The sequence below is a fragment of the Artibeus jamaicensis genome, unplaced genomic scaffold (assembly GCF_021234435.1).
Source record: "Artibeus jamaicensis isolate MK-2021 breed Jamaican fruit bat unplaced genomic scaffold, CSHL_Jam_final contig_3176, whole genome shotgun sequence".
NCBI classification, from domain to species: domain Eukaryota; kingdom Metazoa; phylum Chordata; class Mammalia; order Chiroptera; family Phyllostomidae; genus Artibeus; species Artibeus jamaicensis.
The window spans coordinates 7,890,556-7,905,585 of NW_026521740.1; the positions used below are offsets into that span (position 1 = coordinate 7,890,556).

General features: G+C 47.1%; 1 protein-coding gene across 2 annotated transcripts in view; it reads right to left on the minus strand.

The window, feature by feature from the left end:
* LRP11 (LDL receptor related protein 11) overlaps nt 1-15,030 on the minus strand; it is a 49,463-nt gene that overhangs the window by 23,352 nt on the left and 11,081 nt on the right. For both annotated transcript variants that reach the window (XM_053663459.1, XM_037156824.2), the window contains exons 3-5: nt 7,425-7,566; nt 3,063-3,188; nt 1,927-2,142 (exon numbers count right to left, since the gene is read on the minus strand). In XM_053663459.1, the coding sequence (XP_053519434.1) occupies nt 1,927-2,142; nt 3,063-3,188; nt 7,425-7,566 (484 nt within the window). The remainder of the gene's footprint in view (nt 1-1,926; nt 2,143-3,062; nt 3,189-7,424; nt 7,567-15,030) is intronic.

The following is a 15,030-nucleotide window of genomic DNA, read 5'->3' on the forward strand; positions in this document are numbered from 1 at the left end:
TGCACGGCCCATGTGGCTCACTTCTGTTACTGTGACTGCCTTTCTGAGTCGCGGCAGCCCAGTCCAGGCTCACTCCTGTTGCTGTGATCTTGCCTCTTCTATCTTAAGCCCTTCCTTTGTTTCACTATCCCCAATTTTAATAAACATACTCTCAAAGTCACCTGGACTCGTGTCGTGAAATCTTTCCTGCACAAAGTCAAGAACCCACACATTCCAGACCGTGCTGGGTCAGACCTGAGTCCTGGTCCCTCTCAGGTGACAGATCTCTGAGCAATACCTAGCACCAATTAGGGCAGATGCAGTGCTGTATGAACCTCAGGCTATCTAGCAGCCCTAAAACAGACTCAGTGCTGGATGGGGCCATAGGTCCCCCGGCTGAAATCCTATGCTAACTGTGGGGAAACTGAGGTCTAGAGATAGGAAGCAACTTGTCTCTCAAGGTTCTAAAGCCAGAACTCAGACTGGAACCTAATTCAGCAGACCTGGCCTTTGGTCTCCACTCTGCCTGCTGTGAATTCATTCACGCCCACATGGGCCTCTCTACCACAGAGACACAGCAGGAGTCCATCCACCCTGGCCTCTGAAAGCTCAGTTCTCTCCATCAGCTCTTCGTGCCTCCTGCCAAAAAACGCTTGGCCTCCCCTGCCTGACTCAGCTTCTTAGGTGGCTGTCCGCTCCATACAGAGAAAATGGACTAAAATCCCAAGGCAGCGCTGTAGTGCTGAATTTGACCATTAGGTGGCAGGATCCACAAGGAATTGACGAAAGCAGGCCTCTGGTACCTAACCTGAACTGTCAAAAAGGTCCAGAATGGAATTTTTGAAACATATTTGTATGAAGGCACTTAAAATCTACAAAGTGGATAGACAAAATATTGTAAGCAAATATACCAAAACATTAAAATTTCTTTTCAATAAAGGGCAATATTTTAAGCCTTTTTTTTTTTTACTATTTGTATCCTCTGTATCTTCTGCAACGGACAAAAAGTTTTCATAAGTCATTAAAATAGTGACATTATTTCAGCTGAATTTATACAGAGTTTGAGGACTGAAGATATTTGCAAACGCATTCATAAATGTGATCATCTATATTTCTTTTTCCTATGTCATACAATTATGCAACTAACTATAAATGTAAAAAAGAATTTTAGAATGATACAAGCTTGTGATGTTTCAGCAGTGTGAATACTTTTTAAAATATTATAGGCCTTATTTAAACTATAAATTACAGATTTAGTTAGACTGAAAGCATAATGCTGAATTACTAGCCCATGCAACCATTTCAACATATTTTCTTTTCATTTACTTAGTGTGAGAAGGATTTACAGGTGAATGCACAGGGGTTACCCTGCTTTACCTCAAAATAATCTAAAATTCAACACTTAGGGCATTAGTTTCCTTAACACAGTCATTAAAACTTTAAACTCTAACCCTGGTCGATGTGGCTCATTTGGTTAAGAATCATCCTGTAAACTGAAGGGTCGTGGGTTCGATGCCCAGTCAGGGCAGATGTCTGGCCGATGTGGGTGCCATGCCCAGTTGGGGCATCTATAAAGGGCAACCTGTCGATGCTTCTCTCCCTCTCTCTTTCCCTCCCTTCCACTCTCTCTAAAATCAATAAGCATGTCTTCACATGAGGATTAAAAATAAAAAAACTTTCTAACTAATTTATTTACAAATAAACGTTGATACCTCTGGATTGTGCATCTGGTTATGAATGTAAGAAAGTATTTAGTCAGTGTTTCTTACTATAAATAATCAGAGCAAATGTCAAGTGTTTTTTTTTTCCCTTTGGCTAAATTCTTCATTTTAACTCTCCTTTCTTTTGAGATGTTTCCTTAACACTCTTCAAATATAACCTAAATCTCCAGCCAGTGTCATTACAGAAAACGAGGCTCTTTGTGGAGAACCTGTCTCAAGTCCTTACCTGGCACCACAGGATCTGTTGGAATCTTTGGTCCCCAGAAGGTGGAACGATTCCTCTTCTCCACGTCTGATAGCGCGGGTGGCCCGTTCGGGGCCGCGGCTTCCTGGAACTTCTCCGAGGAGAAGCCGCCCGCTGCATGTTCTGCATCTTCGCTCCGTCCTGTGCTTCTAGGCTGGGCAGTTGCCGTGTGAGTCGTTGCTTTCCGCTCCAGGCTCACTGAAGTGCAGAAGAGTAGTCAGCTGCTGGGTTCCTTCTCTGAACTTTCAGGAAACCACTAAAGTTCCAGCAGATTTGAAATCACGGGCACTTGGGGATAATAACCTATCCATTTAAGACATATCAGAGCCCCATGGAAACTTCTCTCCCTTGTTTCCCAGTGATGTCTCCAATGAGTCACTTTCTGTCACATATAAACTGACAGACAAAACGTCTGTCTGTCATCAGCCTTCCCCAAACCGGCACCTCGGAACTTCCTGCGGCTGTTCCTCTTCCTTATGCTGCACGCTTACGTGTGCGACAGAAGACTGCCTTAGATGACACAGCCACACCCTAGTGGGTCGAAAATGTTCTTTGAAAGTTTGATCAAAACAAAAGTGTTAGCTCATTCAGCTTTTTGAAAGCATATATAGCAGAACCTCGGTGATTCATTTCGAAAACAGTTTGAGAAACAACTTGTTCAAAAACCGAATCTCCGTTGCCTGTCACCCGAGAGGCACGTGCTCACCATACAGGTGTCAGCACAAAAGGGTCGTCGGGTAGAGAATCAAGACCTGGATTCCTGTTGGACAACCAGGACATTTTTTTTTTCTGTGAACAACTTGGTTGAGAACCAAATTGTTCAAGAACCAAGACGTTTGAGAACTGAGGTTCAACTGTGTTAATAGAGCATTTTTAGGATGGTAAGGAACCTTTTGGAAAATGGAAAACAATTTCTTAAAAAATATCAGCAATACAGAATATCTGACCTTTGTAACTAGCATTAGAGACTCAGAATAAATGCTGCTTAATGTAAGGCAAAGCTTGTTCACATGAAGTCTCACCTGAAACTGGGCAGAAAAAGAGCGATACTGACTTTGCATTTCGTTGTGAGAATACAGACACCCCCTTCTCCCCCAAGTGCCGTGCAGCGGACTCACAGTTGCGACAGAAAGCTTCGTCAGACCTGTCTGGACACTGCTCCACTCCATCGCAGGCCAGGGTGATGTCGATGCAACAGCCATCGTCGCAGAAGAAGTGGTAGCGGGAGCAAACCTTCGAGCATCCTATTTATAAACAAGACTCGGGTCACAGGAGCTCGGGAATGCTGACTCCCACCGCGTCAAGATGGACAGAGACTAAATGTGTGATGAAATGCGTGTGGGCAAAGAGGCAGATACTGAGGAAACACTCAGTAGCCGGAGCTGGAGCAACAGGTTCTGGAAAATTTAAGGGGGTCTCTTCTTGGGCCCCCTGACTTAATTCTCAGGAATCACCGTGGGCTTCATGTCAGGGCTGCTCTCCAAGCAGACACTGCCTATGAGGTGGGAGGAGAGGAGCAGCAGCTCTGGTCTTCCCCCTCCTGACCTGGCCTCCTCGCTCAGGGGTCTGCCTCTGCCTTCGTTCCTTCATCCCATCATCTCCTCGGTTATACCCTGCATGGCCCTCAGGTGGCTGGCCGTGTTTTATACATGCTATGGCTTACATTCCTGTTTCCTAAGTAATGCTTTTTACTGGGGTTAACTTTTTCCTCTTGAATCGTAGTTGTTGACTGCCCTTGATACAGTAAAGAATAAACAGAAACTTTAGACACTAGCTGGTATGAACTTATTTTCTTTAAATTATGGAACTGTCTCCTTTTTGGAGCTCTTAGGAGTTTTTAATCCACAGCGCAATGCATAGAAGCTACAATACATTTTCTTAAGAGGCATTCCCCGCTCCAGATTAAGCCAAATGTACTAGACTCAGCTACATAACAGCTGGGGGACTTCCTGAGACTGGGAATGCAGATGAAAGAGTTCAGGCTACAGACACAAAAGGAGCCCAGTAATTCCCAGGGATGGGATGGACTAGAGAACTCTCTCAGGACATGCAGCAGTGGCGCTGATGTCACTCCCCTGAGACACATGGCTGGGCGTGGTAAACAGGCTAGGCCAAGTCCTGGCTGCACAGTCCACTGAGGGGCAGATAAAGACCAGCAAAGGAGTCTAAGAGGAAGAGGAGGGATTAGTTAAAGCTCCTGAGAAAGAAGAGGAAGCAAGGGGCCTACAGTCGTGACTGAGAACTTGGACCTAAAAAGGAGAATCAGCTTCTGTCAACAGGGTGGAGTTCGGAGGTAAAGTGAAGGGGACTTTGAACACCAAGCAGGACACAGCCTTTGCTCACTTTTCCCAAGTCCATATGTAAAACTCCTAAATACATCAAAGTTTTACTTATTCCATGGTAGTTTTGGAGAAAGATCCATATTTATAATTTATCCCTCTCTTTCTGGATGGGTGGCCTCTACACTTTCAACCACGCATCCCAACTCATAGCATATTGGTGAATATGCACCTTCCGTCTGTAAATAACATGCATGTACCATTATGCTAAATGCTGTGCATGTTATAAAATACACTGAGAACTTAGAAGATTAAAAATTCATAAAACATAAATCCCTGTGTCTTCTTTTCCATCCTAAAAATGTCTTCACCACTTGGGAGGGATCCTACTTGGAGATCATTAATCTAGATCATATCGGAAATGTTTGTTGGCTGGCTCTTTGAATGGACTATCTTTCCCAAAGCTTGAGAACATGTAGCCACTATATCAAAAAATGTGCCAAGTTGTCATCACATAAGCAGAGGTATGTGCTTGTCTGTTCACCCCAGAAGGGGCCAGCCACCCTTTTAGCATGACAGCTGGGTCATTAACTAGAAGATCAGTATTTGCAATAGGGGGACAGAAATACCTGTTCATCCCCATCTCTGGTTGTCAATGCCTCTGTGGTGTTTTATTTAATTCATCGTGTGTTATTCCAATCTAACCAGTGAGTGACTCTGGAGGGCAGACAGTAGTACAGCATCCTTTTTATTTCCTATATAAAGTTACATACATTAGACCTATACTCAAGAGGCCTTTCAGTAATCAAAAGTGATCCCAATAACTGCCTGCCACTTTGAACACATTTTATTATCCTTTTGGAGAAAGGCCAGAAATGTACAACCAGCAATGTACCTCTGGAGCCTGGAAAATGGGCCTGAGTAAACAAACCAGGAAGAACAAGTTGGGGCGGGGTGCTCTAGCCGCCCGCGCATCTCAGCGCAGGCCCCTTCTCCCTCCCAGGCTGTGCCAAGCAACCCCTCGCTCACTTCTGTAGGAAGGAAGGGTTTCTCTGTCTTCTTCCCCTGAGCACTTTCCTCCCAGAATCAGCTCTCTGCTCAGTCCCTGCCCAGGCCCACACTCCACCCCAGGAAGGCAGCCCTCTGGGCCCCACCGTCCTGTGCTGGGGAGTGACTGACTGGAGCCAGTGTCACATTTCCAACGGCCCCGGTGCTCGCCCAGCACATGAAAACACTCAAACTGTTCTGTCTGGCCCTGTGCAGCAGCAGTATGTCCCCAGGGCCTGCTCGCATAGGGGGGACTGATAGCTCCGCTCCCTCCCGGTCCCTGCCTCCCAGAGCTGCTGTGGGCAGCCCCTGGAGTCTGGCCGTTCCACGTGCACTCACCCCTCTTCCTGCACAATCAGCTTAAACCTTGGCTGGACTGAGCGTCAGCCCCCCAAATTCTGAAGGCTGCTCATGCTCTGATTCCCTGGGGAAGGGAAATCACCAAGGTTGCCAAGTCCTTGGGACTCTAAAATCTCCTTCCTTCATTTCTCCCCCGCCCCCAATTCAGCAAACAGTTTACCCGCTTGGTTTCCGTTTCCAATGCAGCACACAGAGAAGCGGCAGTAGCAGGTCCGAGCAGGCGCAGGCCCCAGGCACCCTGATCCCACCGGTTGGTGGGCGCAAAGGCCCGCAGCTCACAGGCTGCACCTCCCAGGAGGGACAGCAGCCTGACCTCCGCAAGCAGCTATTGACCATATCCTCGAGCGGAAGCACAGCTGCCCCAGACCTGGGACACCACCATCACGGGACACGTTCTGCTTCATGCAGACACGGCGCACAGCAGAAGTGCACGGAGGTGCTTGTGCCCTCGGAGTTGCGCTGAGACGCGCGGGTTTGGGGATAAACCGGCACGGCCCTTCGGATGGCTGCGGTGGCTGCTGTGTGTCATCTCGAATGTCCCCTTTACATAATACTAGCACACACCGGAAAGTTAACCCGCTTCCCCCTTCTTTTTGTGAGTATGAGCGTAATACTTTTTTAATACATAATTCTAATGACAGTAATGTTTAAACGAGAACTTAAAGTCTCAAGGTACAAATACTGCCTGCATTCCTCTCTGTCTTTGATGGAAGACAGGATCAGCAACAGTGTCATATTCCGATATCCCTTTCCTTAGTCTTCTAACTGATGGCCCGATGACCACCCACGCACGGAGCAATCAAGGAAATCGAAGATGCTACAGACGTGCTGAAAGTTCACCAGTGACGCCGCAGGTTCAGCGCACCACTCGGGAGGGGCCCGGGTCGCGGAGCCACGCCCAGCGCCCAGCACGGCGCCTGCGCACAGCGGACTCTCCCCCGCGCACCTGATGAGCGGCTGGAGCCTCCGAAGCGAGACATCTCAGTCTCACCCTTCCCCACCCGTGAAAGGTGGGGATCCTCAGTGGTCCTGGTTTCATATGATTTTTTTAAAGATTTTATTTGTCTTTAGAGAGGAAGGGAAGGAAAGAGGGAGAGAAATGTCATTGTGTGGTTCCTTCTCCTGCGTCCCCTGCTGCGGACTGGCCTGCAACCCAGGCATGTGCTCCGCTTAGGAACCGATCTGAGATCCTTTGAGGCCTGTGCTCAAACCACTGAGCTACACCGGCCAGGGCTCATATGATTTTTTAACTTGACGAGCTAATCTTAGAAATGTAGATGTTTGGGAAAGTAAGCCCCACAAAAACGAGATGGCTTTACAGGGGCAGCAGAACGCGAGCCTCAAGACAGGCGGCGATAGCGGCGTTATCAATGCACCTGCGCATCCGCCTAAAGGGTCCACGCAAACGTCTAAACAGTCCTTTCATACTGACACATGCACTGCACGTATTTTAATGTGTCTTGAACGTACGTCTTACTCTCGAGTGTGCATATCGGACAGCCACCCCCAGCTTGAAAGGAGATCCTTCCCCGGAAAGCCCTGTATGGACTCGAGCCCAGGGAAGGCGCCGCTGGCTCACGCAGGGTGTCCCCGCGGCATCCCGCGGCGTTCTTTGCATTGTTTACCGGAACCGCTCCTGCCGGCGCACTTTTGGCAGACACTGTCTCACTGGACAGCCCCCCCCCCCACCCCCGCCCCGGAATAAGCCCGCGGAATGCGGTGTTAGGCTGTGAAAAGCCGACCGATACCCTCCCTCCTCAGCAGTCTGGCTTCTGCCGGCCTCCTCCTCCTCACCTCCCGGGGACGAGGCCGCGGGCAGCACGGTCACCGAGACGTTGTCGGAGCTCCTCTGAGCGGCGGCGTCCGTCACCGTGAGCTGAAAGGTGTACGTTCCTTCCTGCAGGTGGGACAGCTTCAGGGTTCCCGACTGGGGCACCTGCCTCCGAACAGGAAAAGTCACATTTGGTTAGGAGACGAGACACGTGGCGCCCAACACCGTCCTGGACTGGAAGTCGGTGCCGCCCTTGCCGCCATCCCATGACCCGCCTCTCCCGTCTGGTCTAAGGCTGTGGGACGCCGAACCCAGCGCTACTTCGGCAGGGAGGCCCAACTCTGAATCCCCAATCTCCTGTTTTCCTCAGGCCGTAATGCCCTTGACCGGCAGTCCTCCTCCCGTCCTCACAGCCCGGGCCCCAAACCTGTACCGCTCCCCAGCTCCACGCCCCAGAGCCCTTCCTTCTCAGCCGGCGACCTCGTCTAGTTCAAGAGGAAAATCAGGACCCTGGCTACGGTTACAACCAGGACTCCACCCTCCACCCTCCACCTCCACGTGCTGTCACTGCGCCCTTGCCACTCTCTCTCCTGCAGTCATTAGATGAGCTGTCACCTGTCTTACATTGCACCCTCCCTCTGGCCCTTGACCCCTTTCCCTCTGACCTCTCTGCTCAAGTTTCTCTTGACCTAACAAACAAACCAACAACAAATAAAAACTCCCAGGTCTTCTCTAGCCACCATATTGTTTCCTTTCCATCTCAACTCAACTCCTTGAGCCGCCTGTCTTCCATGCTGCACATGCTGTTTCCGCTTGGTCGTCGTCCACTTACTGTTTATCTCACCCCCTGAAACGGCGCTGGAAAAACTCACTAACTGACCCAGCAAAGGTCACGTGGCATCAAGGTCAACAATACTTCTTAGTCTTGTCTTTAAAAAAGAAATAACGCTGGTCCTTCCTGTCTGTAACAGTGTTGGCCACCCCTGTCTTCTGAACTGCCTGCTTCCCTGGCCTCTGTTCTGCATCTGAGTCCCCCAGCTGTTCCCTGCTGATCACCCTCGGGAGTGTCTGTCCACTCCCTAAAGCCTGGCACCACCCCGAACCTCTGCTCTCCTCACAACAAGGCAGCATCCTGGTCATGGTGAGAGTAATAGCCTCTGAGGCCCAGTTCTGTGGTGAGGTTTTGGAAATCACTTTTAGATGCTCAGTCTAAACACTGCTTCATTTAGCCTCCCCAGTGATACTGTTTAGTATCCTACCTTTTAAAAGATTCCTTTCCACTTAAATGAATTACTTTGGAAATTATTCTCTACCAATGAACTCTGACCTTACACATTTTATTACACTGACATAGTAATGGACTTGAAATACACACCTGCTTGTTTTTATTTGTGAAATCCTAGGTTTAGACTCCTGCACATAACCTTAGAGGATTTGCCAGGACCATAAACTCACGAGCGGAAGGCTTTCCGACCATTTAGCGGCAGTATAATGAGATACGGTGGCTGTGACACTTTAGGCCGCTCAGATGCCACCGGGCAGATCTCCAGGCTCAGCCCGACTCTGAGAGTGGCACCTGGGAGTCTGCACATAACAGGCACACCAGGGATCCAGTGGTCACATGGAAGAACCGCAGGTGAGGTGGTTAAGGGCAAGGAGCCCGGTGTCCAGCAGACCTGGGTGGAATGCCCGCCCTACCATGTACTGGCTGTGTGACCTTGTACACACAACGTAACCAACCTGTATGTAACCAACCTCAATGTCTTCACCTGTAAAATCTGATCCTACCTCATGAGGATCAAACCATGTAAAACAACTTCTTAATGTGGGGCTTAAATATAATATGACGTAAAATTAACTTTTTTAATATAAAAAGAGCTTAGTATGGTAAATGTTTAAATATATTTTAAACTCCCTCCTTCGGTTTGATTTTCATCTCAAGCCGAGTGGCATTACCCTGTTTTTACAGACTGGGACAGGGAAACCTATTAAAGTGACCTTCACTCACTGAGACAGGAAGAATTGAGACCCCCAATTTGTGAAACACTTGACAAGTTGTCCCATCACTTTTGTTGCAAAGGCTTTAAGCTAGAGAGTTGGCAAAAAGGTCACCATCCTCTGCTGTTTGTTTCAAAGAGGTGTGAAGCGGTCCTCACTGCCTCATTGTTACACTGTCTTCAGGACCAAGGGTGCTGAGAGGATACCAGACAGGGACCACTTTTGTGAGTGCTCACTAGTCCCTGAAAGGCCAGCCGAGAGAAAACTAAAGACAAGGAGATAACTTTAGAAGACGGTGCAGCAGGCAACCGATCCTCAGAGACAAGAGTGTTACCGAGTTGAAGGTGGCAGGCGGTCTGAGAACAAGCAGAGATGATCAGAGATTCAGATGAGGAAGATTTAGAACAAGGCAAGAGCTGTGGTTTGGAACCTCAGGGTCAGATTTAACCTCTCTTCTTTCATATTCCACCAATCCATCAGGAAAAAGCAAAAAGGACTTACAGTATTTGATAAACATTTCAGAAGTGTCAGGAGTCAGGATAAATACATGCATATTTACACACACAGGCATGGGCACCATGCCCAATTTGTAACGTCAGTCAAACCAGGAATTTCTAATCTCTGCCCAAGACCATGTCTGGCCTCTGCTAAACCACCACCTCAGCAGAACACCCAGCCTGCTGTTCTGACTCAACTCCGACTTCCACAGAGAAGGTGATCTAGTGTATTTATATACCTTAGTTACACACACACCTACACATATTACAGTTACCATTGTTGTGACACCCTTACAGTTATATACACTTAGCTACAAAATAATACCTAACTATTCTTCCCACCCGACAGTTTGTCCTAAAGTCTATAAGGCAATTGGGTGTAAGTCACTACGAATGAGTGGGGAGGTAGCGTGGTACTAAATACTTCAGTACAAGGCTCCACTGACCCAATGAATGCAGTTTCCTGCCTTGTGTCACCTAATCTAACTTGCAAAATTGGATGAGATCTCCACAAGGGGTTTGATTAACATAATAATCCTTGTTGTAATCCCAGGACATCTTGCGTGGGATTGTGAAGAAGACAATGAGGCAGTTACCCTGAGGAAATGAACCGGTGCTCTCACTGTCTAGATATAATACGGCAGGTGAACACACGTTTAGACTTTGCTCTTCAGTTCAGGGTTCCCTCCGTACGGAGGATGCAGAGTTCCACAAAGAGAAGCAAAACGAATCAAGCAGCCCAACCTTTCCTGTTACACATGGTCAAATGAATGGACTTAGAGCATCTATACAAAGAACTGAACTCTGACTGGTCCGTCCTCCTCAGTTCTGGAGTAAGGTGTTAAATGAGTTTCCTTAAGAACTGGGAATTTCTCTGGTCAGTCTCTAGGCGTCTACTCCCAGATTTGCTGATCAGAAAGAGAAGACCATTTTAATACCCATTTTTTTCAGTAAAAATAAATGAAGTTATATTGCTGATGACTTGAAAAAGATAGTAAAGAAAAAACAATTATAATTAGCCACCCCAAGACAACCATCAGTAAACACTGTATTTATTTGTTTTGGTCCTTTATTTGGATATTTTTTACAACCATCAGCAGCATTTATATTATTTCTTTTTCTTACCTTAATTTGCATTTTCTGCATAATTTTAGTTTTACTATAAATTATGGAATGGGTATCTTCAAATTAATCCAATGTAGAAAATGATCATACATCATCCTAAGAAAAAGAATAAAGGTTCTAATGGTTTAAAAAAAGAGTTGAGAATTTCTCATATAAATCTGCCCAGAAGAGGATCATTTTTTAAAAAATGGGACCAAAGAAGGCAGTAATTAAGACAGAATTAAATTGCATATCTGAGATTTCGGGAATCAGTAGGAGAAGTATTTCTGAACTAAAGCCTTTCTCTTTTTTGTCAAGTCCTCTTAAAACATATCATGTAGGACTTCCGCCAAGATGGAGGCATAGGTGGATGTGCCGTGCCTTCTCACACAACCAAGATTAGAGAAAACTAAATATTAGCAACAGAAAACACAGCCAGAACACAGAAAATTGAACTTTTCGGAAGTCCGTTAACAACAAATTCTTCAGCCTGACCGGTAAGGGGCGAAACCAGCGGCTGGCGGAGCAGGGTTGCACAGGAGGTCTCGGCCAGACACACTCAGGCCGGCGGAATCCAGGCGCAGGGTCAGACCTAGTGAGCGACCCAGCGAGCAACCAGGCCAGCGACCGCGGGGGAGACAGCCGGGCCCGGGGCTGCGTGTTGACTGAGGTCGCGCATTTGTGCGAGGGTGGACAGGCGAGGGAGTGGGCGGTTGGACCTGGCCGGCAAGTCCCCATGGCAGGCGGCAGTGGAGGGCGCCGCCATTTCCCTGCTCTGACCCCACCTCCACATACAGCGTCATAACCCAGCGACTCTGAGCGGCCTGGCCCAGGTGAACCACCTAAGGCACTGCTCCTCCGCACCCTGCTGTGAGAAGCGGCAGAGGGGGTCGCCATTTCCCCGCTCGGGCCACGCCCCCACATAGAGCGTCACAACCCAGCAACCTGGGAATCCAAGGCGCCGCTTCTTAAAGGGCCCGAACAGACCAAGAATGGCGCAGGAGGATCTCAGAGCCCCAGAGCCAATAAATCTAAGCGATGAAGAAATAGCAAAACTCACAGACGCACAGTTTAAAACATTGGTGATCAGGATCCTCACAGAACTGGTTGATTATACCGACAAATTAGACAAATATATGAAGGCGAAACTAATTGAAATGAATGGAATTGCACAGGACACCAATAGCAATGAAAAGGAAACTGGGACTCAAATCAATGGAGTGGACCAGAAGAAAGCAAATAATGGCCAAACAGAAAAGAGTCAAGAAGCAAGAATTCAAAGAAATGAGGAGAGTCTTAGGAACCTCCAGGACATCTTTAAACGCTCCAACATCCGAATTATAGGGGTACCAGAAGGGGGAAAGGCACAGCCACCTGTGGAAAACTTATTTGAACAAATAATAAAGGAGAATTTCCCCAATCTGGCAAAGGAAATAGACTTCCAGGAAATCCAGGAAGCTCAGAGAGTACCAAAGAAGTTGGACCCAAGAAGGAACACACCAAGGCACATCATCATTACATTAGCCAAGATTAAAATGAAGGAGAGAATCCTAGAAGCAGCAAGAGCTAAGGGGACAGTCACCTACAAAGGAGTCCCCATCAGACTGTCAGCGGATTTCTCAAAAGAGACCTTACAGGCAAGAAGGGGCTGGAAAGAGGTATTCCAAGTCATGAAATCTAAAGACCTACAACCAAGATTGCTCTATCCAGCAAAACTTTCATTTAAAATGGAAGGACAGATAAGGTGCTTCTCAGATAAGATCAAATTCAAGGGAGTTCATCATCACCAAGCCCTTATTATATGAAATGTTAAAGGGACTTATCTAAGAAAAAGAAGTTAAAGAAACATGAACAGTGAAAGGGCAACAAACTCACAGTTATTAACAACCACACCTAAAACGAAAGCAAACTAAAAGGACAGCTTGATCAGGAGTGGAAACATAGAAATGAAGATCTCAAGGAGGGTTAGCAACAGGGGAGTGGGAGGAGGAGAAGGGGGGAGAAGGTACAGAAAATAAGTAGCATAGACAGTAGATAGAAAATAGATGGGGGGGCAAGAATAGCATGGGAAATATAGAATCTAAAGGACTTGAGACACATGGTCATAAACTAAAGGGTGGGTGATGGTGGGGATGGTGGGTAGGGTGGAGGGGAATAAAGGGGGAATAGAACAACTGTAACAGCATAATCAATAAAAAAAATTAAAAAAAAAATTTAAAAACTTAAAAAAAAAAAAAAAACATATCATGTAGAGGACTTCCGCCAAGATGGAGGTTTAGCTGGATGTGCCTGCCTCCTCACACAACCAAGTTTAGGGACAACTAAATATTAGCATCACAAAACACAACCAGAACACGGAAAACTGAACTTTTCGGAAGTCCGCTAACAACAAATTCTTCAGCCTGACCGGTAAGGGGCGAAACCAGTGTCCGGTGAAGACTTACAAAGGAGGGCTCGGTCGGACCGGCGCGGAATCCGGCGCGCAAATCCAGTCACGCGGGTTCCAAACCCAGGATTGGACCTGGTGAGCCGCCGAGCAGCCCACCGGGGGAGCGACACAGTGGGGAGGCGGTGGCAACGAGTTGACTGTGGTTGCCTGGTTGCGCGCGAGTGAGGGAGTGAGCGGTTCGACCAGCCCGGCGGCGGCAGCGGCGGCGGCAGCTGCAGCGGCGGCGGCGGGGCGCCATTTCCCGCTCTGACCACGCCCCCACATACAGCGTCACAACCCAGCGACCTGGGACTCCAAGGCGCCGCTTGTCCCACTTAAAGGGCCAGAACAGACCAAAAATGTCGCAGGCAGAACTCAAAGCCCCAGAGATAAATCTAAATGACGAAGAAATAGCAAAACTCTCAGACGCACAGTTTAAAACACTGGTCATCACCTTTCTCACAGATTTGATGGATTACAGCCACAAATTAGAGAAACATATGGAGGCTAAATTAAGGGAAATGAATGGAATTCCACAGGAATCCCATAGAGATGAAAAGGAAACTGGGACTCAAATCAATGCAATGGTCCAGAAGAAAGCAAATAATGGACAAGCAGAAAAGAGTCAAGGAGCAAGAATTCAAAGAAATGAGGAGAGTCTTAGGAACCTCCAGGACATCTTTAAACGCTCCAATATCCGAATTATAGGGGTACCAGAAGGGGGAAAGACACAACCACCAGTGGAAAAACTATTTGAACAAATAATAAAAGAAAATTTCCCCAATCTGGCAAAGGAAATAGACTTCCAAGAAATCCAAGAAGCCCAGAGAGTACCAAAAAAGTTGGACTCAAGAAGAAACACACCAAGGCATATTATAATTACATTAGCCAAAATTAAAATGAAGGAAAGAATCCTGGAAGCAGCAAGAGCTAAGGGGACAATCACCTACAAAGGAGTCCCCATCAGGCTGTCAGCTGATTTCTCAAAAGAGACCTTACAGGCAAGAAGGGGCTGGAAAGAAATATTCCAAGTCATGAAATCTAAAAACCTACAACCAAGATTGCTCTACCCAGCAAAACTTTCATTTAGAACGGAAGGACAGATAAGGTGCTTCTCAGATAAGACCAAATTCAAGGAGTTCATCATCACCAAGCCCTTATTATATGAAATGTTAAAGGGACTTATCTAAGAAAAAGAAGATAAAGAAACATGAACAGTGAAAGGACAACAAACCCACAGTTATTAACAACCACACCTAAAACGAAAGCAAACTAAAAGGACAGCTAGAGCAGGAGTGGAAACATAGAAATGAAGATCTCAAGGAGGGTTAGCAACAGGGGAATGGGAGGAGGAGATGGGGGGAGAAGGTACAGAAAACAGGTAGCATAGATAGTAGATAGAAAATAGATGGGGGGGCGAGAATAGTTTGGGAAATATAGAACCTAAAGGACTTAAGACACATGGACATAAACTAAAGGGGGGTAATGGTGGGGTTGGGGGGGCAGGGTGGAGGGAAATGGAGGGGGGAATGGAACAACTGTAACAGCATAATCAATTCAAAAAAATAAATAAATTTAATTAATTAAAAAAAAAAAAAACAT